The sequence below is a fragment of the Pavona decussata genome, unplaced genomic scaffold, assembly GCF_977016875.1.
Source record: "Pavona decussata unplaced genomic scaffold, jaPavDecu1.1 SCAFFOLD_29, whole genome shotgun sequence".
Classification (NCBI taxonomy): Eukaryota; Metazoa; Cnidaria; class Anthozoa; order Scleractinia; family Agariciidae; genus Pavona; species Pavona decussata.
This window is the reverse complement of record NW_028145452.1, coordinates 1118386-1141177: the sequence shown is the minus strand read 5'-3', so window position 1 is coordinate 1141177 and position 22792 is coordinate 1118386. Positions and strand designations below refer to the sequence as shown.

Here is a 22792-nt window from a genome sequence, read left to right as displayed (position 1 = left end):
ATAAATCACTTTATTTAAGTGTCAATGTCTTAAGTGCAGAGCAATAATTCGGGACACTTTCCAAATCGAATTGATCACGTGATGCAGTTAAAACTGTGTTACGATTCATGTGCTTTATTTTTCATTTAATTATTTTGAACATTGTGACGTGATGTTGATATAACGCCTAATCAGCTTTTCTCACATGTTGTTCTTGTGGTTTCGGTCATGTACGCGTTTAATGACGTATTAAAATGTTATAATTTCCTAAAAAATGCACTGGCCCCTTAACTGCCTACTGAATTCATTCAGCCGCACTAACTACGCTTAAATGCAAAATAAGTGTAAGGAGGTATTTATGTCTTTTAAAAGTTAAAAAATAACATCCTCGATGGACGTGAGGCAGAAGGGTAGGACCGGACGAAGATTTCACAGCGAAATCAGTGCGAGCGAAACTTTGCAAAAAGGTCGTCATTTCAACTCCGCTCGTTTCCATTTTGTCTGAAATCTTTGTCCAGCCCCAGCTCATACTGTTCCACATCTTTGTTGCAAGTCGTTTGCTTTTAATCTCGCTTGTTACTGCATTTTATGTTGACAAACCACCGTTTAATTTACCGGGCATACAAGTTGACTGCAACAAAAAATAACTGAGCGGGAAAAATATATAAGATAAGGTCGACCAATAGATGCGCTACAACGAGATGCTACGGTTAATTTTTAATGTTTCATTCCTTCTTAGGTTTACTTCCACTGTTCTTGCAGCACAGGCGACACAGGCATCTACATGTCAACCATATCACCATGACAACCAGGATTACCATAGCAACAAGGAAAGCCATGACATCAAGTAAGTAGTACTGATACCAAGGGATGTTAAACACTTGAGGTCTGAGATGCCGGGCTCCACCATGTCTGAGTACATACTCTATCCAATCACAGGTTTCTTGGAGCGGGGTGCGTGGACGATCCTTCAGCAGGCTAGAGATATGCATTGCTTTGGCTTTGAATCTGATGGAAATCAGGATGACGATAAAAAATCATCTCAACATTCAACTGTTATGAAGAAGCGTTTATTCGGAAAATGATCGCGCTGAAATTAAGGTTGCGTTCGATGACCGTACTCCGGAATAGGAATAAGCAGAATAGTTGTTAAATTTCTCTTCAGTAAGGAATTTTGGAAAGCCATTTCTGCTAAAATTCACTGACACATGATAATTTAAGAGTTATTTCGTACTCCAGTAACTCCTAAAACCTCTTAGGAGGGATTTCTTGTCATCGTTATATGCATGTATTCCCGCATTCGAAACCTATTCCAGAATAGGGCCAATAGAGCGCACTCTGATATTCTTAACATGCATTATTATATCTCTCAGTTAGTACGCGCGGTGCCGCCCGCGGGCCCGCGCGCTTCGTGCTTGGCCCATAAATCAACGTAAAAAAACTCGGTCCGTAACTTACCGTACGGACCTCGAACTCCGTTAGCAAGAGGCGTGTAGTCACGTGGTCATGGATGCATTCGAAGAACAACCGTGGCAAGTTCTCAATATAAGAAAGAGTAATATAACAGCTGACTAAACACAAAAATTACAGAGAGATTTAAGGCTCGTCCCTTTTAATTTGAAGACTAAAAACAAACAAACAAAATTTCCCCGACTTCTTTCCCTCAGATAAAAGATACGTGTTTAGTTCCAGTACCTTGGTTCATTAATGACAAGCTCAAGTGTTTCAAAGAGTTGCTGGGCATCCGTACTTTTATAATTCACGGATAATCCAAGACCAAAATGTTCCGCTTTCTTGGCATTACCATGCTGGTCTGTACACAAAGGAAAAGCCACCACAGGGACTCCATGATATGCAGACTCGTAAAGACTGTTGTGTCCCACGTGGGAGACAAAAGCCTTGATGTCTTTGTGGCCCAACAGATCATTCTGAGGCAACCATTCCATCACCTTGATGTTAGAGGCAAGGAAGGAAGGGATGTAGCCTGCAACATAACAGACTTACGTAAAAATTCTCAATCATAAATGGTTGATTTGTGGTTACCTGATTAAGTCTAGTTCGAACAGTAGCATCAGAAAGTGTTGGCCCTCTTGCTTGCAGTTCAGTGGCTTGGTCAGACTTAACATAGACAACTGAAGCGTGAAGACTAAAGAAGACAAAACTGGGGTTGTTATATAGGCAAATCAGGTGTAACACTTGTGGGACGCAGCACCATATTTTCTATTTATTAATGACAGCCGAGGTGGCCTCTCTTATGAGCCTGGTGGTTTCTTGAGGTCTCCTCGCTTATGAGCCTGGTGGTTTCTTGAGGTCTCCTCGCCATTACATTGACTTGAAAATTGCATGATTTCTTTTTTCAGTAGTGAGGCAAATAAATGATGATGATGACGTGACTAAGAATAACAAAGTCATAAAACAACTTACCAACGCGCGCATGCGCAGTATTTGTGACTATGAAATTTCGCAACCACTACTAATTTTTACCTTTAAGTCTCCACAAAACTCGTTGTTTTAGCTTTCCAAAAGCTATAGCTAACATGTCTACTACTGATCGCGGAAGTACGGAAGCCAAATTCGATCCAAAAGAAACGATTACAAAACCATGGCCGCCCGAATTACTGATAAACTCTTCTAAATCTGGAGAAAGAGCTTTTCCATCTGTATCTCTGACACTCAGTGGTCCAACCATAACATTACCTGGTAAATGAAATATCAAATAACAAATTCTCCTGTCTTGTCCATATACGTTTATTATAAAAGTCCTGGGGAGAAGTTATTAAAATATCAAGAGCCTTGGGTGATCATATCCTCATGACCTCAGGAGTTGAAGAAGCATTGATATTACCAGGAAAAATTTGATGCTGATCACTGTTTGGGGTTAAAGGGTTAAAGAAAACCAAATGAATTTCTTGACTTACAAATTACAAAGCCAGATCATAGGCTGTCTAACAACAATAGTTTTTGTGTTTGAAAATACGCTAGCAGCCGAAATTATTGGATTGAGCTCGAGTATGGTTTTAGAAGGCTTTGAGGAAGGTTTAAGAAAGGGATTGAGTAGCTTCCTTTTTCCCAAAGAAAAGGGAGCCCAAATAGCTTAACACCTTTTGAATTTTGAAACATTTCCCTCTTCCGCCCTCGCTCAGTCTCCCGTTTATTAGTTTGCTTCGTATACTTCTTTTTTCTGCCCTTCCTTCTCCTAGAAGGCCATACTGAAGGCGCTGGGCGACTTTTATATTAGACAGGAGCTTAAGCAACGACGACAGCAACGACAACGACAACGCCGCAAAACAATAGGTTTAATGAGCAAAACCAATCGCTCTGCACGTGCGTTTTACATTTTGGTACAATTCTTTGCCGTCCTCTGCAAAACAGCAACCTGAAATGACCACATTTAAGGTTTTGTGGAGAACGTCAACGGACGACGGTGAATTTTTCATTTTCTTTCTTAACTTGTACGCCACTCTTACCAATTTGGTTCCTGGATAGTTCGCAATTTTTGTAAAAGTTGAACGAGCTGAAATAATTGCGAAGTAGCACAAATGAAATAAAGTTAAATTTTCAGGTGACGTTTTTGTTGCCGTTGCCGTCGCCGTCGTCGTTGCTTAAGCTCCCTACTAGTCCCTACTAACTCCAATTTTAACAAGTTCTGACTGATCTTCCTTAAAAAGTTCTTTTTTTAACTTGAAGACTATTTGTGTTATTTATAGTACAGTGTATTATTCTATAAACTGAGGGCATGTTGCCCACTTTTTAATTCAGACAGTTTTGATGAAATACCTGATGCGCTTGCTTTCTAAAATATTTCAAACCTGGTAATAAAGGTTGTGGATATTCCAATGCAAAATCTCCTGTAATTATAACCAGCTCAGCATCCCTAAGAGCCTCTTGAAAGCTTCTTTCGGGTTTTATGTTGTACTTGGTTTTCAACGCGTTCATTTTCCCAGCAAATTTGACGTTCATGAGGAGCTGTGCACCGAGATAAGCTCCACAGTTGATAACGCGTTCCAGAAATGTCATTCGATCACTGAAGGGCAAGACGATCATCGGTACAAACGAAACAGGTATAGGTATCATGTGAATGACAGAAAGGGTGAAACTTGGGGCGATTGGATAGATCTCCACTCTTGGTATACCAAGAAGCTCACCAACCAACGCAGCGCACATTCCAAGAGTGTCATAAACAATCATATCGAAGCCTTTTAATGCGTCGAGAACCTCTGTGTTGTTTAAAACAGCCTCACAGGAATCAGCTAGAACCTCGCTCATTTTAAACATGTAGTGTAATTTCGTTCCCTCTAGCTCAAGCGGTACCAATGTATTTTCAACGAAACCAGGTTTGTATAATGGAACTTGGTAAATCTTATGTGGCACTTTCTCACTAGGGTTGACTTTTTGAGAAGACGGGGCGACCATCAGAACCTAAAAATCAGAAATGCACGGAATGCATAACGGATGACAGTCAGTATAGCGCAATATCGATTTCTGTGTATTAGGTCCCGGAATGGAGAGGGTCTTTAACAAGCTAGATAGCTCTAGGTATTTATTTTTTATTGGGTATGGTTTTTACGAGTAAAATGGGATTAGAAGACCTACACAACTCCTACTTCCACGTTGTCCACTTTCATCTCGATTTTTCCACCAATTGAATTCATCTTCTTGTATATATTCAGTTAGAATGCTCGTTAACATGATGTTCTGGAGCACTTGCATGGTCTGAAACACGGTATAGATTAAGGTGATAAGAGAAGCAAAGACCGATGCAACGTAGAATTACGTTTTAGAGTGTACTATATTAGAGTCTACTCCAACCGAGACTCAATCCGTAAGGCCGGGGAAGCCTTTCTAATCTCAAAAGGCAGAACACTTCTTCCACATGGCCTCAATATTTGCGAAGAAATTTACTAGCAGTATTCCCTTTTTAATTATCATTATTATTATTATTATTATTATTATTATTATTATTATTATTATTATTATTATTTCGTATGCTTTATCTTTTATACTGTCGATCACTTTAGTTTTACGTAGTTCCGTTATTGCGCAACTGCTTTTAATATAAGCGTATGCCCCAATGCAAATTCTCATTGTACCCGATTGCAGAATATTTGTGTTCATTGATGCGCTTGTGTAAATGACGAGTGGTGTACCAGACATAATCTGCGTCGCACAGATCACATTCAAATTTGTAAACCACGCATTGATTGTTGACAATAGGGGGCTTCCTCTCTTTTAGAGCGAGAATTTGGCCAATCTTCTTAGACTGAAAGACTGGTTTAATTTGGACTCCAATGTTGGCGCTCAAATCGGGAGGCACCTTGAGCAACACGAGCTATCGAAGGCTGATTTAGCCGACAAGCAATGCTCTGTCCTAAAGAAATATAGATCAAAGTTCGACTGCCTGATCTTTGAGATGTTGTTCATTAAGGAATTGAACCCTGAGTTAAATACTCAGAAAGACTCTATTCGCGCCAAACTCTTTACATGACTCCGGCTGCGTGCGAATACTTCATTATAATCACATATTTTTGCTTTTATTTGTCTCTAAGGAATAATTTTACATTTATATTCATTTTCATTTCGCTTATCACTGACTCGATAATGACGTTGAGCAAACGTCGAAAATAATAATAATAATAATAATAATAATAATAATAATAATAATAATAATAATAATAATAATAATTTTGTTTTTCAACCCAGATTTAATATATATACTGTATATTTTTCTATTTAAAAATATTTTAAAGCTTCACGTTGAACACGTGTATCCTTATACCACAAGAATTTCAATTTGAATACGAGAATTTTATATTTGCTGAAAATGTACATAATTTTTTAGGAGTGCATAGGGTTGTGTTAACAGTTGGTCATTTTTAATAAAGTTTATATAATAATAACAATAATAATAATAATAATAATAATAATAATAATAATAATAATGATAATAATAATTAAAAGTTTAATTATTATTTACACTCCAGTAAACTTTGGTATTATTTTCTTTTATATGGCAAAGATAATGAAGAAACTCGAATGCGCTGACTTTTAATTAATTATGTGCAAAAGGGAGTCAGTACTTCCATCTTTCATCAAAATGTTCTTATTCCACTGAAAATGGCCAATTTGAGATTTGACAACACAGTTTAATCTCTCTTTTGTGATGTTATTGTCTTCCATTTAAATATAATTCCCTCCATTTGCAGCGTCCTTTCAATGAATAATTAAAATTAGTGCCTTTGTATTAATTAAATGTTTTGACGCTTAAACTGACGAGATGAATCCTTTTGTAAGTAAACCAATAAGACAAAACCCGACCGATATTAAACTCATTCTCTGAGAGAGCTTCGGTCAAAATGTTGGAAATATTGGCTATTTTTCTTTGCACTTTTGTGTCTTGTTTATATTACTTGACGTCATTTCGGTCCGTAAGACGCAAAAAAGGATTCGAAGGTCAATATTGATCTACGCTTGGTCAGTAAACAGTGAATGCTAATGGATCGAAACACAGAATGTTTTGAATAGATTTGAAACCTAAAAAACTTGCTAATTTCCATGACTTTTGGAAATCATGAAATAAAATTCAACCATATTCCTCAAATGTCAGGACCCAAAGAGAAGCTTTATTTTTCGAGACCAGCCACCCCAAGGTGAAAACTGGCGTTCTGATCTGAATGACATGACAAAAGAGTCGACATTGTTTTGCTTTTTTTGCGTTTGCTAAAGCCTTGGATGAAACGGTGTGGTAACTTGTAGAATTGTGTCTCTGGGAACTTCTACGAAATGGTGACTGAAAACCACTGAAATCGAACCTGAGGCCTGTTCGACTTTTAGGTTAATCATGTCTCGCATTCCGGTCATCGAGCCGTTTATATTGTGGTTTGTAACGCGTCTGAAATATGTGCATGGAAATTCACCCTCGGTGATGTTGTGGAGCAGGAAGGTTAGAATTTTTATGTAAAACAATTGACAGTCTATAGATGCATAGCCCGCTTATTCAGACACCCCATCCATAAAACAATCCATCCTGCCTTAATTAAAATGTCTTAAAATTTTAACAAATGTATAAAGATACAATAACAATAGGAATATAAATGTATTTCTTTACCTCGTGCCCACGAGAAACCAATTCTTCCAGCGTGTTTCTTATATTGATGTACTGCGATCCACCAACGGCATGGAAACCTGCAATCCGTGCTGACAAACTAGAGCTGATGCATAATAACAACAGCAAGCTGACCAAGGCCCAAAACTCCATACTATCGTTCAGTCGGTGACCAGTCCTCCTAAACTGATCGACTCTTGCCGGCCTTGTCCAGATGTGGTGTACCGAATTCAAAAAATCGTGCGATGATGCTTACGTATGATTAATCAACAAAATGCCACTGATCGTGCGTGACATTTTTGAAGTCAACGTTGGAGAAAGAGTTTCAAAAGAAATAGTTAATGAAAGCTTTTCAATGTCATTAATAATTCATCAAGTTAGCTCAACTAAAACACTTTTAAGTGATTTATTGTTTCTTTGCATACCACCTTCGGCTTTATTTCATATTGCAGATGGAATATAAATGTTAAGAAAAATAATTACATGGCTGAGCAGTTTCACTGTGAAAAGGTGAATCTGATTGGTTCCTGATTCGGTAGAAGAACGAAGAAAGAAGCTAATATCAAGTTCTACGGACTCGGTGCAAACGTCTTCTTGACAACAACGTCTTCATCGGTCGCGTTTGCTATCAGTCACGTGATCTTTTTGACTACGTCACTATACAAGAGCGCTGTAGTCCAGTTCCCCCCTTCCGTTCCGATGGACTAATACAAATACAGCCTCTTCAACTTGACGCAAGTCCGCGTGGTCCTTTGACGTCGGGTCTTGGACATCCTAAAGTCATTCGATGTCGTTGTTACACTAGGCAATTTTTCTTGCAACTTGTCTTGCAATTTTGCTGTGACACAAGTTGCACGATCGTTGAGTAGTGTAACATGCCCTGAATGAACATGTCTCATAACGTTTTTGCCACATTCTCCGTTGCACAAAGTAGAACCGACTTCTACTTCTCGCAGCGATACGAACGGCAACAAAAAATTGCGAGGCATATTCACTTCAGGGCATGTTACTCTAGCTAACGATGCGTGCCGTTTGTTTCAAAACAAAATTGCGAGACGAGCTGCAAGAAAAATTGCCTTGTGTGAGCGCCTTTACACTTTTTGTTTGTAGACTGGCTGACCGTGAAAAGAAACACTTCATACGTTCTTTTATTATTCAATACATGGCATGCAACACTCACGTTGTCCAAATATGGTCATATGCATGGCGCGCTCAATATACGTTTCCTGCCCACAACATATTTACACAACATATGCGATATACGTAATTTCGTGTGTTGGGGAGGAATGTAAATAATAAAGAACCATCTTCAGCTAATCTGCAATAAAACTGTGCTTTGTTATTAAGATGTTGAACAATTTTGCTGCTCAATCTTGCAGAATATCGCGTGATGGACTTAGCCTACAACATCACTTTTCTTATCCAGAAGGGTGTGGATCTTTAACTGGCGTCACTTCGATCTTAGTGAGTCGTACGGTTTGCGGTGCATAACAAACCTAGAGACTTCAACACACGAAAGTAAAACTAAAGCAAAAGTGTTGAGGAAGCCGGAGAAACAGTACGCCTTATCAGAAACATGGCTTCCTCGTTACACTGTTGTCAGATAAATTGTGAAAAAGCTATAGAAACTGTGAGACGGTTGATACATTACAAATGGATAAATGATGTACAGTTGAAATAATCACAAACGATCAATGGACAGCTGAAAAATTACATGTGAAGGTGAAAATAGTGATAAAAGATTTTTAGTTTTTGTCGACGTTTGTAAGTAATGGAAGTTCAGAGTAAAATTAAAAATAAATTGAGAGAAGCGAAATCTAAATGTATTCGAATCAATCTTCAGGTTAACTACAAGTTTAGACAGTTTTTACTCCTTTTTAGGTTTGCTTCCGCTCCTTTTACAGCACAAACGATACAGGCATCTACATATCATCCATATCACCATGACAACCAGTGCAGCTATAGCAACAAGGAAAGCCATGACATCAAGTAAGAAGTACTGATACCAAGGGATGTTAAACACTTGAGGTCTGAGATGCCGGGCTCCACCATGTCTGAGTACATACTCTATCCAATCACACGTTTCTTGAAGCGGGGTGCGTCGACGATCCTTCAACAGGCCGGAGATATGCATTGCTTTGGCTTTGAATCTGGAGAAAAATGAAAACACGTCGGAAGACCAAAACAAAGAAACAGACTCATTTGACAACGATTCATGTATGAACGGATCGTAATCGGGACCGTAAGTAAACTTCTGAAATAAGCATCAGTTCCTGAATCCCTATATAAGACAAACAAACCACTACTTTAGTTGTGTTGGTTTACAGTAGGGCAAGTTTGGATACTGACCCCACCCTTGAGAATGACATACATTATACATGACGTCATGCATACATTATCTACAAACTCTCCCGAGTCCTTGGCGGTATCGATATCCAAGATGGCGCTGGAATGGAATGTGAAAATCCGGCCTTCTAATTGGTCCATTTTGATCACGTGCTCGATATCCGGCTCTGTAATTGGCTACGGACCATATCGACCACCTAACTACTTACATTAAGCTTACCTTAAGGATAGAGAAGAAGGCAGTTTTTATATTTTCCATGTTTCACTGTTAAAGAGTCATGAAAAACGATCGACTTCTACGAGTCACGAAGCAACGTTGTAGTCACAAGACAAAAGCGTGATCTAAAGAAATAAGGAAAACGCATACCTTGGTTCATTAACAACGAGCTCGATTTTCTCATGCAGTTGTTCGACATTGGTATTTTGATAATCCACAGCTAAACCAAGACCAAAATGTTCCATTTTTTTGGCATTACTGTGCTGATCTCCAAACAAAGGAAAAGCGACCACAGGAACCCCATGATATGCAGACTCGTAAAGACTGTTGTGTCCCACGTGGGAGACAAAAGCCTTAATGTCCTTGTGAGCCAACAGATCATTCTGAGGCAACCACTCCATTACCTTGATGTTAGAAGCGAGGAAAGTTGGGATGTAGCCTGCAAGAGAGGAAAGAATATAAATATAAAATGGGCTGCAACTCTAGTATGCAATTTGTCCAGCGGAGTCTGTATATATAAAACTACAACGCTACGCGAAGTATTCTAAAACAAAGTTTTATTGGGCACTATTAATCAACTGTTGAATCGTACAGTGTACTTTGACTTTAAATTTGTAGAATGAGATGTTATCTTGAAAGAGTGTTGGCAAAATGTTGAAACCGTTTAAAATGGGTCCTTAAACACATTAACAAATTGAACGAGGAAATGAAACAAAACTAACTGAACTGGCAATGCACACCAATGAAAAATAACGTATTAAGCAGTCTCAGTAAACCCCTGGACAAACGGCGCATGGTAGTCGACGATAGATAATGATAGTCAAAACTACCATTAACTATCAAGCGGGTGGTCAAATGGCTCAAAGAAATTTAATCATAAATCATAATATTTTTCTTCACTTTTCATTACTTTTTACTCGTTTGACAAATAATGTATTCAAAATTGACTTTTTCAACGCCTTCAATTAGTAATTCGTGTATGTATGTCCTTCACAACGCCTGCCTAGATTAGCTCGCTATTTGCAGGCGTTGTTCATGGTAAGTAACTTTTTGGAAAACTTAATAAACTTTGAACTTGAACTTAATAAACTTGATTCTAGATAAAAAAAAAAAAAAAAAGAAAAGAAAGAAACTCGTGATAGCTGACGACAGTTTACAAAGTTTATAGCCGAGCGGTTTTCAATAAAGTATTGACATTCAATTGAAAACCGCCCTATATAGTTTCGAGTAAATGTTCCAAATGATAAGCTGATTTATTTTATTGGAAAAACATTTTTTGACTTGGGAAGAATAATCATCTCAGCTTAGTACATGGAACCAACTTAACTTGACAGGATTCAATTTAACTACATTAAAGTTTTCAGCACCAGTGTGCATAATGTAATTATTCTATACCTTTGAGTCTCCAAACAACGCTCTGTTTTAGTTTTCCAAAAGCTGTAGCTAACATGTCCACTGCTTGTCGTGGAAGGATTGAAGCCACATTGGATCCAAAGGAAACTATGATAAAACCATGGCCGCCTGAATTGCTGACAAACTCCTCCAAATCAGGGGGGAGGGGTTTGGCATCTATGACATTCAGTGGTCCAACCATAACATGGCCTGTTAGACAAAAGTATACCAGACAGCATTTTAATACTCGATTTGCTTGTAACTGTTCCTCAATGTCAACAGCAAAACATATATCATTTTTAAAAAGACATGAAAAAGAGACCTGCTTTTACACAACACCCAGAAGTTACTTGTGTTGCCATGGCTACCATGAGTTTAAATAAGCTTGGTAAAGGTGTGCACGTCAAGAGGAAATAGAGTACTAAAGTGATGACGTGACAGAATTTTTTTGAGATATTTTATAAGAGGATGATGAAAAATACCTACTTGCCAATAATCACCATCTTATTGTAATTTGTCTGATTTGTATGCCTTCATTGGAACATAAAAGTCGTAATATCTCACTCCCAAATTACAACAACCTCTTTCTCGATTTCTTCATACCTGGCAAGAGAGGCTGTGGATATTCCAACGCAAAATCTGCTGTAATAATAACCATTTCAGCATTACCACGAGTCTCCTGGAAGCTTCGTTCAGGCCTTATGTTGTACTTGGCTTTCAGCGCATCCATGCCTCTTCCATAGACAACATTCATGAATACTTGACTACCAAGGTACACAATCAAGTTTACCACTCTTTCCATGAACGACATTTTATCAGTAAATCCCGCTAAAGTTTGTGGAACATACGAGACAGGAGCTGGAATCATGTGCGGAAAACCAAATGGCGTGTTTGGAGCATTAGTAATAATTTCTATTGTTGGAATACTTAGAAGCTCGCCAACCAACGCACCGCAAGCTGAAATGCTGTCGTAGATGATCAGGTCAAACTCTTTCAGTTCCTTGAGATCTTTGGTGCTGTTCAAAGCACCATCGCACACACCAACCATCACCTCACTCAATTTCATGAAGAATTCAACCTTGCGTCCTTCCAGTTCCAGGGGTAACATTGCATCAATGAAATTAGGTTTGTATGCCACTTCATAAATCTTGTGCGGTATTTTGTCGTTGGCTTTGATTTTATGCATAGACGAAACTACCATGGTAACCTTAAAGTTAAATGCAACCAAATACAAATCAACATTCACATACATTCAAATCCTAGCAGTATGCAGGATGTTTGTCCCACGAACCTAGTTTAATGGCCGGCTTAGCTCCCGTGTACGAGTCTCCTGTAGCTCAGTGGTAGAGCATCGGAATTAATAATCGGAAGGTCACAGGTTCTTCTCTTGTAGAGAAAATTTGGATTTTCTTTTCCCGAGAATGCCTTTGTCACTAACTCAATTCTAGTGCGGCAGTTAAGTCAGGAGAGGTGGGATGCTGTTAGTAGCAAATCAGAGACATTGCACTGACAAACCATTTGATTTGAGTCACTTTTAAGTACAGTCAACTCTCTCGTAAGCGGACACCCTCGGGAATTGAAAAACGTGTCCGTTAGTAGAGCTGTCCGCTTACGAGAATTATTCCCGTAAGCGGACACCAAAGAAAAATAGGGTGGATGTCCGCTTACGGGAGAGTTAATTAGCGGGTGTTAATTGTGTTTTATTGCGTAGACAAAAATAACAACTGAAGATATAAAGCGAAACTCTTTATTGATGTCAAATGTTAAAAGTCGAAAAAATATATATACAGTATTTCTTCTACATTTAACAAACCGTTCAACGGGACTTATTGCTGCCGTCCATATATGTAACTCTGGTGCTTCTTTAAAACATAACTCTTCTAACAAAACATTCAACGGGACTTATTGTTGCCGTCTATAAATGTAACTTTGGTGCTTCTTAAAAACGTAACTCTTCTTATAAAACGTTCAACGGGACTTATTGTTGCCGTCCAAAAGGTATATCGTGACCAGAGAAGGTTTGCTTGGTCCTATGACAGTTAGGAGAAATAGTCCGTTATGGTTGACTGCCTCCTTGCCAATAGAGACTTCAGTCGCATGTCTACTAAGACATCATTGACCTTGGTAATTGCCTGGACTAGCGGCTCGTTTCCTTGCCAGTCAGAAAATGCCGCTAGCTTCCCAACAAGTTCCAGCGCCTGTTCCGCAGATGAAATTTCCGGAAGTTGCAGGGTCTGGTCATATTCCTCATCATCGTCGATTATCTCATACACCTGCTCTTCGTTGATAGACGCAGCGATTATTTCTTGTCGTACGGTATCTCTCCAGTTTGGAAGTGTGGTATCCACTGGTGGCTCAAAGGCCTCAGCTTCGTCATCGAACGCTGACATGTCTAGTCCTGGGGAAATATGGCTTAGCAATTCAGGAATATCCATCAATTCTTCTCCCTCGAACGGGTCGTCATCTTCTTCAGCATTGAGATTTTCAACAGGATACATCCCAACTTTCTTGAAGCATTTGGAGACGACTGCAGCTGGAACCTCTTCCCAGGCGCTGACCACCCATCGTACAGCCATCAGCAAATTAACGGACTTGACAATCTCACTCGCAGTTTTCTCTCCATCCATTTGGCCAGCAACTTATCGCAATAGCTTCCGCCTGTAGTACGTTTTCCAAGTTTTGATGATTCCTGCGTCAAGAGGCTGTGTGCGTGACGTGGTGTTTTTCGGCAGGAACTCAATTCGGATGTTGGAAAACTTGCCTTTTAGGGAGGGAGGATGACAGAGAGCATTGTCGAGAAAGAGTATGATGTTACGATTTTCCCGCTTCATCTTGCTGTTTAACTTGGATATCACATTTTCCATTATCTCAGTTTTCATCCATGCCTTTGCGTTGCTGAAATACTGAGCGCCACACGGGCGCGAAATATCTACAAGGTTTGCAAAACAACGGGGCTTCTTGCTGCTTCCGATAAGAACAACACTATCCTTTCTTCCGTCGGCGCTCACAAAGAAAGCGACAGTGATCCTTTGCTTGGCGTTCTTTCCTCCACGACATCGCTTTCCCTTCTCTGAGAGAGACTTGCTTGGAAGCGCTCTCCAAATAGCCCCAGTTTCGTCTTCGTTCCATATATCGGCAGCTGCATATCCCTTAGTCAATTCTTTTACACGTTCACTCCAACTTTCTACCGTGTCTTTGCTAACATCCCCTTCCTCGCCAGCGATATTGAATTGCGCAATGTTGTGCCGTTGCTTCCACTTAGAAAACCAGCCTTCTGTTCCTTTAAAAGTTGTCACGCCGAGTTGTTTGGCAATCAACCTGGCTTCTTCTTTGAGTAAAGGCCCATCCACTGGGATGTTTGCTGCTCTAGCCTTGACATACCAATCCCACAGTATGCGGTTTATCTTTTCATACTTTGCGAAGTTGTTTCGTTTGATCGTGGAGCTGCCATTGGACATCCATTCATCCATAATTTTCTCTTTATCAGCAATGATCTTTGCTATTTGAGTTTTTCCGCAAGCGAACCTCTTCGCCAGCTGCCTGATGCTTTGCTTTTCATCTTGTGAGGCACGGATCACTTGTACTTTCTCACTTAGGGGTAAACACTTGCGGCTCTGACCATCGTTTGTAGCCTGTCTTGCTTTCTTTTTCGCCTTACTCGAGCTGCTTGCTGTTTCCACTTGAGGACTCCCCTGTATTTGATTCACTTGCTGCTCTGGACGATTGACTGGCTCCTCTTCTTTGAATTCTTCATCTCCGATCAGGTTTTCAGCAGCAATTCTCTTGTCGAAACAGGGCAAACACCAGGCAACAGCCATACCTGCCTTCCAACCTAGATTTTCCTCGTCCGCCCACACCGAACAATCACTTGACTTATTACAAACTGGCCTTTCGCACGTTAAACAAATATATTTTGTAACGTTCGCGCAGTTACTGCAGCACGACATATTCACAGCAACCTACACGTGTATAAACTCGCCAATGCACTGAATATGGCAGAAAATCACACTGATTGACACGCGAATTACGGGATTATATTGTAATCTGTCAAAATGACACGAAGCAGTGTACTGTATACAGTTAGTATCCACGACTACAAACTACAGTAATAGAGATACTGTATTTCAATCAACACGATAAAGCAAACGAATTTTTATGGTAGAATTGATACTGCACTCGTATTTTTAAATGATGTTAGCTTTCTGTAAGAGTTCTGGAAAATTTTCACACCTCTTACCGACAGTTCAACAGGCTAAAAGTACCGACGTCAAGATTTTAGGAAATTAAAATGACCTGCCCACACACGTACAAACACTAAATTTACTTTCATTGAAAAAGAACCCGATGACAAGCAACAACAGTAAACACACGCTGTGAAAAGAGCTTTTACTGTACTGTATTCAAAAGTAAGACCTCGCATTACGGACCCCATTTTGCTGTGATCTCTTGACTGTAGCTGTATAAAGCGATGGCAAACAGGATGACAGAATCGTATGTAATGGTTGAATCCTACATTCGCGGTTATCATGTATACAAAGATGCGGCTGGCTGGGATCCACAACTAAATGAGGAAAGGGCCCTTAAACGCGAGCCAAAGAACATCAAGGACGTGAATGCGGTTGCTGTAGTAAGGCCTAATTTAGAAGATTGCAGTCTTGAAACCACAGCCAAGGAACACGCTAACACAGTGTCTGGATTCGATGAGATACTTGGTCACATTCCTTTGAGGATGGCTGAATTTGTCACCAAGTTTTTAAAGCGCGGAACAAACAGAGGGAAAGCCATCATAACGGGTAAACCTGTCAACAGAGGAGCTGGGTACGGCATGGAAATTCCTTGTAAATACGTTTTTTATGGTGATGTTGAAACATCTTTACCGTGGCTCAAGTCCAAGCTTGATTATCTGGGATACAGTGTTTGGTACAATCAGTGATTGAAAACAGAAACAAGAAGTAAAGTAGACCATGACGAACGTGGCCATAACTAGCCCCTTCACAGACGTTTATTTTTTTCGTAAGATATTGGCGAGCCCCAATATCTTACGAAAAAAAAAACGTCCGTGAACAGGCGAGGCCATAATTAGCCTGCAGTGCAGGCGTTTTTCATGGGCGAGCGCTGAATAATAAATTTAGTTCGCGTATTTGAAGGAGGCTGAGGGGGGGTCCCTCCTCTCCCCCTCCCCCCTCCTTTATTTCTCAGCCAGTCGTCCTCTCCCTTAGGGTCACTTTTGACTCGCTCCAGCCCTCTCGCGCTTCCTCGCCCAAGATGACAGAAACGAAGGATTATTCAGCGCTCCCGCTCCAAAAATACGCCTGCATTGCAGGCTAGGCCATAATTAACGTGACACTACAAAAGTTTCGTCGGACTCTTGTTAATGTCAAACGAACGGACAGCTTGCTTTGCCGCGGACAAATTGAAATTTGTAAAAAGCGATCCCCGCTGTTCTGTTGCTCTGTTAAAGGTCATATTTTTGTTGATTTATTGCAAATTAAAGACAAATTTCATTGCCAAGAGTCAATGGTGTGTCCGCTTACGAGAGAGCGTAAACAAAAGAAAAATCCAATTTTCATTTTCAAAAGTGTCCGCGTCCGCATACGAGAGAGTGTCCGTTTACGGGAATGTGTAAATAGAAAGTTTGACTGGGAGGTAAAAAAGGGGATTTAAAAAGCCGTCCGTAAGTAGAGCTGTCCGCTTACGAGAGTGTCCGTTAGCGGAGAGTTGACTGTATTAAAATACTCATACAGAATCGTTTTTAAGTATTATCATTTTTAAGAATCATTTTTAAGTATTAAAATACTCCTACAGAAAATTATAATAGGACCCCCATTTTATAAATGCGTCCTTTTACCTTTGAATGAATGAATGAATGAATGAACGAACGAACGAACGAACGAATGAATGAATGAATGAATGAATGAATGAATGAACGAATGAATGAATGAATGAATGAATGAATGAATGAATGAATAATTGAACGAACGAACGAACGAATGAATGAATGAATGAATGAATGAATGAACGAATGAATGAATGAATGAATGAATGAATGAATGAATGAATGAATGAATGAATGAATGAATAAATGGATGGATGGATGAATGAATGAATGAATGAATGAATGAATGAATGAATGAATGAATGAATGAATAAATGGATGGATGGATGAATGAATGAATGAGTGAGTGAATGAATGAATGAATGAATGAATGAATGAATGAATGAATGAATGAATGAATGAATGAATGAATGAGTGAGTGAGTGAATGAATGAATGAATGAATGAATGAATGAATGAATGAATGAATGAATGAATGAATGAATGAATGCCTTTACTTATACACGATGTAGTATAGAGCAGTTTTCAATTGAGTGTTGAGAGTAATTTCGCGTTTGCTTTGTTTTTGCTCCACTACGCTCTGTGATTGGTTGGCAAAACTCGCGCCACTTTCTCAACCAGTGAAAAGCAAAACCAAAACCAATTGTGACTTGCTCGCACGTGTTTTCCCGCGCTTGGCACCGATTACATGAATTTGCTTTGAGTTCAATTCTGATTGGTCCATTGCATTGTTTATGTACCGGTTTCGGAATGGGAATAGAGTGCAAAGGCAAATGATATATGCGAAGCTACAAGCTTATAGCTTATTGCTTCGCATATATCACAGACTTTTTCTTGTAAACGAATATAAACGTAACTACCAATGATTGAATCATCAACGCTCATTATTCTCCTCTGTGTTGACAAGATGGCGAAGCATAAGCTAGGTGGCAAATTATAAAGCTTTCGTTCCTCTTCATCTTCAGTGCTATGATTTTCTTCACTACAAGGGGCTGTTTACATGGAGGGAGGAAGATCCTAGCACTAGGAAGATCCAACAGGGCGTATCACCCTAGTGCCATATGTTTTCTCTATTCAGTTTACGTACAAAAAGTTGTACTTGGCCCTAGCGCTAGGATCTTCCTAGAGATAGGAACTTCCTAGCTGAGAGATAGGAAGATCCTAGTACTAGGAAGACCCTAGCACCATGTAACTGACTACTTTCGCTCGGAAGATCCTAGTACTAGGGACAAAAAAAAAACAAACATGGCGGCTTCGACTTGGATTGATCAAAAACGGTAATACACTTCTTCCATAATAAGATCTACTTTACGATTAAAAGTTCTTTTCAGTTAGGATTGTAGGGCATTTTCAATTTGTACGCTTCGATCTCTCGACCACCGTTTTGAAATTTTATGGCGAATATCGTTCCCAGACCTCGGTTCGCGGTTTCTAATTTAGTAACATCGACTGCACGTGACCAGGCTAACTCTTTTTGTGCTTTGTGTCACTTGAACGAGAATTCTTGGTTAAATTGTTCTCAAAGAAGATAAATTCAAATTAACAATGACTACAGTGAGTGAATTTAAGAAAGAAATCTGAAAGAAAAAAGAAGGAAAGATGTCCGCTGGGATCATGACTAATTAGGATGGTGCCTACTATTGTTACTGCGCATACGTTCTGCGCATCTGGGATATTTTGTGTGGTTTAAAACTACAGTCAACTCCCGATAACTCGAACCTTGAAGGAATCGGGAGTTCCAGTTATCGAGGGTAAGATTATATAGAAAATGGCCTGAAGGGAAGGGGAAATTGGTTCGAGTTGGTGGGAGGTTCGAGTTAGCGAGGGTTCGAGTTATCGGGAGTCGACTGTATGTGGAAAGGGCAGAACTTAGCAAGTGCTCTTGGTCTCAAAAAAGAAAATTTGGGGTAACCATGCATTTTTCATAGATAATAAAGCTTTAATTTGGAAAATAAAAGCCATACATTGCCTCATATTTACTTCTTTTTAGAATAATTGTTGCTTAATTACCCCCGGTATCTCTAAAAAATAAAAATGCGTGGTACCCCCCAATTTTCTTTTTGGATTTCCAAAGCCTTTGCTAATCTTAATATCTGTTTTTCCCGCATCGCGCATAGTCATAAACCTCGCAGAAATACTTCGATATTAGTAGGCTACCGCATCACGCATAGTCATAAACCTCGCAAAAATACTTCGATATTAGTAGGCTGCGTACTTAAGCAGAATAAATTGTATTGTATTGTATTGTATTGTATTGTATTGTATTGTAATAAATGAATTATTTTAGTTTTATCGGACCGAGACAACTAATCTCATAATGCTGCACAAACAGGTTTTCTTCTCTGCACGTCAACAGTGATAATAAGGCCACGGTCGTGTTTTATCGAGTCCATAAACTGTAGTTAAACCACGACAGACCGCTCAATTACCGCTTTACAATACACAGTGAATGTAGGATGACCGTTTGTCACAGGTTCGATTCAACTTGTTTACGGAGATAAAAACTAAAGACGAATTCGAAGTAGGAGAAATCGCAAACTAGAGGAATTGATGATCATTCATTTACACCTGTCTGTAATTTGTAAAGAGAAATAAAGCATTTGCTCACCAGTAAATTGAATATTTCGTAAATGGTTACCGCGACCGCTTGATAGATGTGACCGCTTAATAGAAGTCAAATTTGCGGTATTAAAATAAGGGAAGAAATATCCGGGACCTTGATAACTGATTTTAGAGGGAATACAGGGTACAACTGAATCTCTGTGCCGCTAGCACTAAGAACACAAATGATGGATCGGAGGTTGAACTCTGTAGCGCTTATGTTAGAGTGCTAATTTTGCACTCTAACATACACTACAGTTAAAAGGGGAAGTGTCATCGGGTGTTCGACCTCTTTTGTTGAAAATGATAAAATAAGACATTCGCTTAGCTACAAAATAATTCTACAAAAACGAGAGGAAAGAAATCAACTCAATTATTGAAAGGAATAACTGTTGGTCTGATCAAGTGCATTTTGGAAACAAAAATTCAAAACAGTGAAGAACGTCAGCCTAACATTTTTCAAGTTTCAATCCGAGATTCCAACCTAATTTGTCCTTGGCCAGAGGCACAAATCGACAATTTTATTGCACTGGGATCAGATAATTTATGTGAAAAGTAGACAATCGTAATTTTTTTTCTGTTGACAAAATAATATTTTGGGGTTTTGAAATGACATTCAATTCGCGAGATACCCCTCTAATTCTCTCATCCATCATTTGTGTCCTTTATAGTACTAGCCGTACAACATTCATTTGAACCCCTTACAGTCACATTTGCGCAAGACCTGTTCCCATCTTTCCTCGTAGCTCAGTCGGTATAGAAACGAACGATCAAATCCCGAAGTCGTGGGTTCGATTCCTACCGAGGTTAAAGATATTTTATTTGCCACACACATTACATCAATGAGCCTCACTCACCTCAGGAAAAGAAAATCTAATTAATTTCTAACAATTCTTTTAACTCATTACTGCACATAGTTTCAGAAGGAAAGCGTAGACACCGTGTCAATTTAAGAAAGTCAAAAGAGATCGATCGAATACTGACAATTGTAACTCCTGCAAGCATAAATAATTACGCGAATGTACTGTACCTCATGGCCACGAGAAACCAGTTCCTCCAGTGTATATCTGATGTTCATGTACCCCGATCCACCGATAGTAATAAAACCAGCAATCCGGGACGCCAAGGCAGAATTAACTGATAATAATGTCAGTGAAAGAAAAAACAAGGACAGCAACGCCATCTTCACCTTTCAAGTGCAGCTGTAGCTGAGCTGTGATGCGTAAACTTCACGCAATCTTTTCAGGGCTGGCTGGTGTCAATCAATCATACGCGTGCATAAAGCCCACCAACAAGGGTTGTGGAGTTTTATGTTTGAACTAGAGAGACAAGGGGGAGGAGCTAATAATTTGTATAACCATATTAATTCGTAGGGCCCTTTTCGTTGCTGAATTAGCATATCGCAGGTCTAGAGATTGTTTTCCCTGCCAAACCCTGTCATGACGTGTTTACGTAGCTTTGTCGGCGCTCAAGAAACGCTTTACAAATAAAACATTTTTTTCACTTTATCTCGTAAATTAGGTTTAATAGGACTAGGAACAAAACCCATCGTGAAAATCACTAACTCATCGTTTGCATGACACGGAACTTGACCTATTACCCAGGTCTACTAAGGCTGTTGAAGTTGGCTTTCAATGACTTCATGGCTCCTGGCACAGATCCGCAAATGCAGGGATCGCGGGATCCAGTATAGGAAAATCCAATCTCTAAGCTTCCATGGCTTTACCCCGGGGCAACATTTAACCAGAATCTGTGTTTTCGTCCGGGTTCCAAGTAAAGGAGGACTTCGGACCCCGGGTTCTCCGATAGAAAGTACCCCCCCCTCCACCCCCCGCAGCCCCTTCCTCTTCTTTCCCTCGGTATAGCTACCTGATGAAGTCCGATCCGACAAAACTTGAATGGACCACTGTTTAAAGAAAATACTTGGAGAACAACAGTAACCCTATTTCGTGTTCCATGCCTTCAATTCTGGCCTGAGCGTAATCTTTATTCAAACCCGGTATGGATTCGATATTCAAATATTGTTGACAAGAGTCACACAACACTTGAACGCGCCTTCACTCAGGCGTGTCGCGCCATGTATAGGTAATCCGAGAGAGTCTTGGATTCTACTATCTGGATTGTTTCTTAAGTAAATCGTACTAAAACTTGTAATTTTATACATTTGAATAACTAACTTAGGTAATGCCATGTATAGATATGGAAATACCTGAATAAATTGTTGTTTTTGATTGTGATTCGAAAAATGGCTGGTCATTCCAGAGTTTTGTTTTTTGTTTCAACCATTTCCTTTACATATCCCCTCCGCCCCAAACTGAAAAAACGTTTTAAACAGCGGATTTGCTGTTAAAGTACGAACCGTATCAGTTTGTCTATATTAGCTTAATATATGGACAACTCTCTCATCATAAGCCCATGAAAAAGGCTGGAACCTCGGTTGTTCAGTTAAAATAAAACACAGAGGTATAGACCTCATGGAATAGTATTGTTTACGTATATGGACTATATGAGTTGTTCCTTATATATACTGACCTGTAATGGCGAATTTTCTTATCGTAACGTTACAGGATCAATGTCCTTAGCATAATGTTATGTTCTATGTTTTAGCCAGGTACATAACATCTAAACAATATTTTAATTGTGCAAATTCAATATATCAAAATTAAAATTAAATGAGCAGACCAAGTTGTGTAATTGAATCATACCTTCCGCTACTGTCGATCTCTAAGGAATTCTTAAGTTTTGGAAAAGAGCATAAGTTTATTACAAAAATTGTTTAGTTTCATTTTATGGTATTCTTGTAATTACGTGTAGTCAGTTGACATTTCCACAAATCTAACATTTATCTTTTAATGTACCGATCTTTAGTTCAAACCGATATACCGTTGCTGCTGATTAAAATTTATTAAAGTTGTTTTAGATGCACACTTGTATATAAATTTATCAGTTCTTATACAAATTGGTCACTTTGACAAGAGGAAAAGGACTGAAGGAACAATTAAGGTTGACTTCATCATTTGCAGGATGAATTTTCCCAGTGTAAGCTACTGGCTTAATATCCTTAACGATAATGTTATATTCCAACGAGTCTGCTTTCGGCCAAGCACGCAACATTTATACAACAGCTATGTAAACAATTTACATTAATTATACGCATGAAAATGTAAATTTTAATTTAAAGAAGATTCAACTGTGAGCAAACCACAAAGTTTTGTGTAGTTGAATCATACCTTCTGGACTCTTGTATCGCTTTGAAGAACTGAAATAATTTCGCTGGACGTGGCGTTTTTAACCAGCTTTAATAACCCGAAACAACGCAA

The 22792-nt window shown here is 39.2% G+C and overlaps 3 protein-coding genes across 4 annotated transcripts; 1 reads left to right on the top strand and 2 right to left on the bottom strand.

Annotated features, from left to right (window-relative positions):
- Positions 1–87: 87 nt before the first annotated feature.
- LOC146484842 (UDP-glucuronosyltransferase 1A5-like) lies at positions 88–7428 on the bottom strand. Of its 2 annotated transcripts, XM_085104271.1 has the most exons (5): positions 7085–7428; positions 3789–4398; positions 2464–2676; positions 1675–1963; positions 88–987 (listed from the first exon to the last, which is right to left on the bottom strand). In XM_085104271.1, exons 1-5 carry the CDS (start codon positions 7232–7234, stop codon positions 705–707), a joined length of 1545 nt encoding a protein of 514 aa, XP_084960397.1. In that variant the 5' UTR covers positions 7235–7428; the 3' UTR covers positions 88–704. The 2 variants fall into 2 exon arrangements, with proteins under 2 accessions (XP_084960397.1, XP_084960398.1); XM_085104272.1 differs by lacking the exon at positions 2464–2676.
- Positions 7429–7490: 62 nt separating this feature from the next.
- On the bottom strand, positions 7491–20751 carry LOC146484840 (UDP-glucuronosyltransferase 2C1-like). Its single transcript, XM_085104274.1, has 5 exons — positions 20503–20751; positions 11640–12243; positions 11040–11246; positions 9795–10083; positions 7491–9231 (listed from the first exon to the last, which is right to left on the bottom strand). Exons 1-5 carry the CDS (start codon positions 20653–20655, stop codon positions 8949–8951), a joined length of 1536 nt encoding a protein of 511 aa, XP_084960400.1. The 5' UTR covers positions 20656–20751; the 3' UTR covers positions 7491–8948.
- On the top strand, positions 12579–16535 carry LOC146484841 (uncharacterized). Its single transcript, XM_085104293.1, has 3 exons — positions 12579–12883; positions 15199–16091; positions 16365–16535. The coding sequence occupies exon 2, from the start codon at positions 15505–15507 to the stop codon at positions 15967–15969; it is 465 nt and encodes a 154-aa protein (XP_084960419.1). The 5' UTR covers positions 12579–12883; positions 15199–15504; the 3' UTR covers positions 15970–16091; positions 16365–16535.
- Positions 20752–22792: the final 2041 nt, after the last annotated feature.

Coding starts and splice junctions, on each gene's coding strand:
- LOC146484842 (XM_085104271.1), bottom strand. CDS start 7,234: ATGGAGTTTTGGGCCTTGGTCAGCTTGCTGTTGTTATTATGCATCAGC. Junction 2,677..3,788: donor TCCACAACCTTTATTACCAG/GTTTGAAATATT, acceptor TTCATTTACCAG/GTAATGTTATGGTTGGACCA. Junction 1,964..2,463: donor AGTTTTGTGGAGACTTAAAG/GTAAAAATTAGT, acceptor GTTATGTTGCAG/GCTACATCCCTTCCTTCCTT.
- LOC146484841 (XM_085104293.1), top strand. CDS start 15,505: ATGGCAAACAGGATGACAGAATCGTATGTAATGGTTGAATCCTACATT.
- LOC146484840 (XM_085104274.1), bottom strand. CDS start 20,655: ATGGCGTTGCTGTCCTTGTTTTTTCTTTCACTGACATTATTATCAGTT. Junction 12,244..20,502: donor TGGTTTCTCGTGGCCATGAG/GTACAGTACATT, acceptor TTTAACTTTAAG/GTTACCATGGTAGTTTCGTC. Junction 11,247..11,639: donor TCCACAGCCTCTCTTGCCAG/GTATGAAGAAAT, acceptor TTTGTCTAACAG/GCCATGTTATGGTTGGACCA.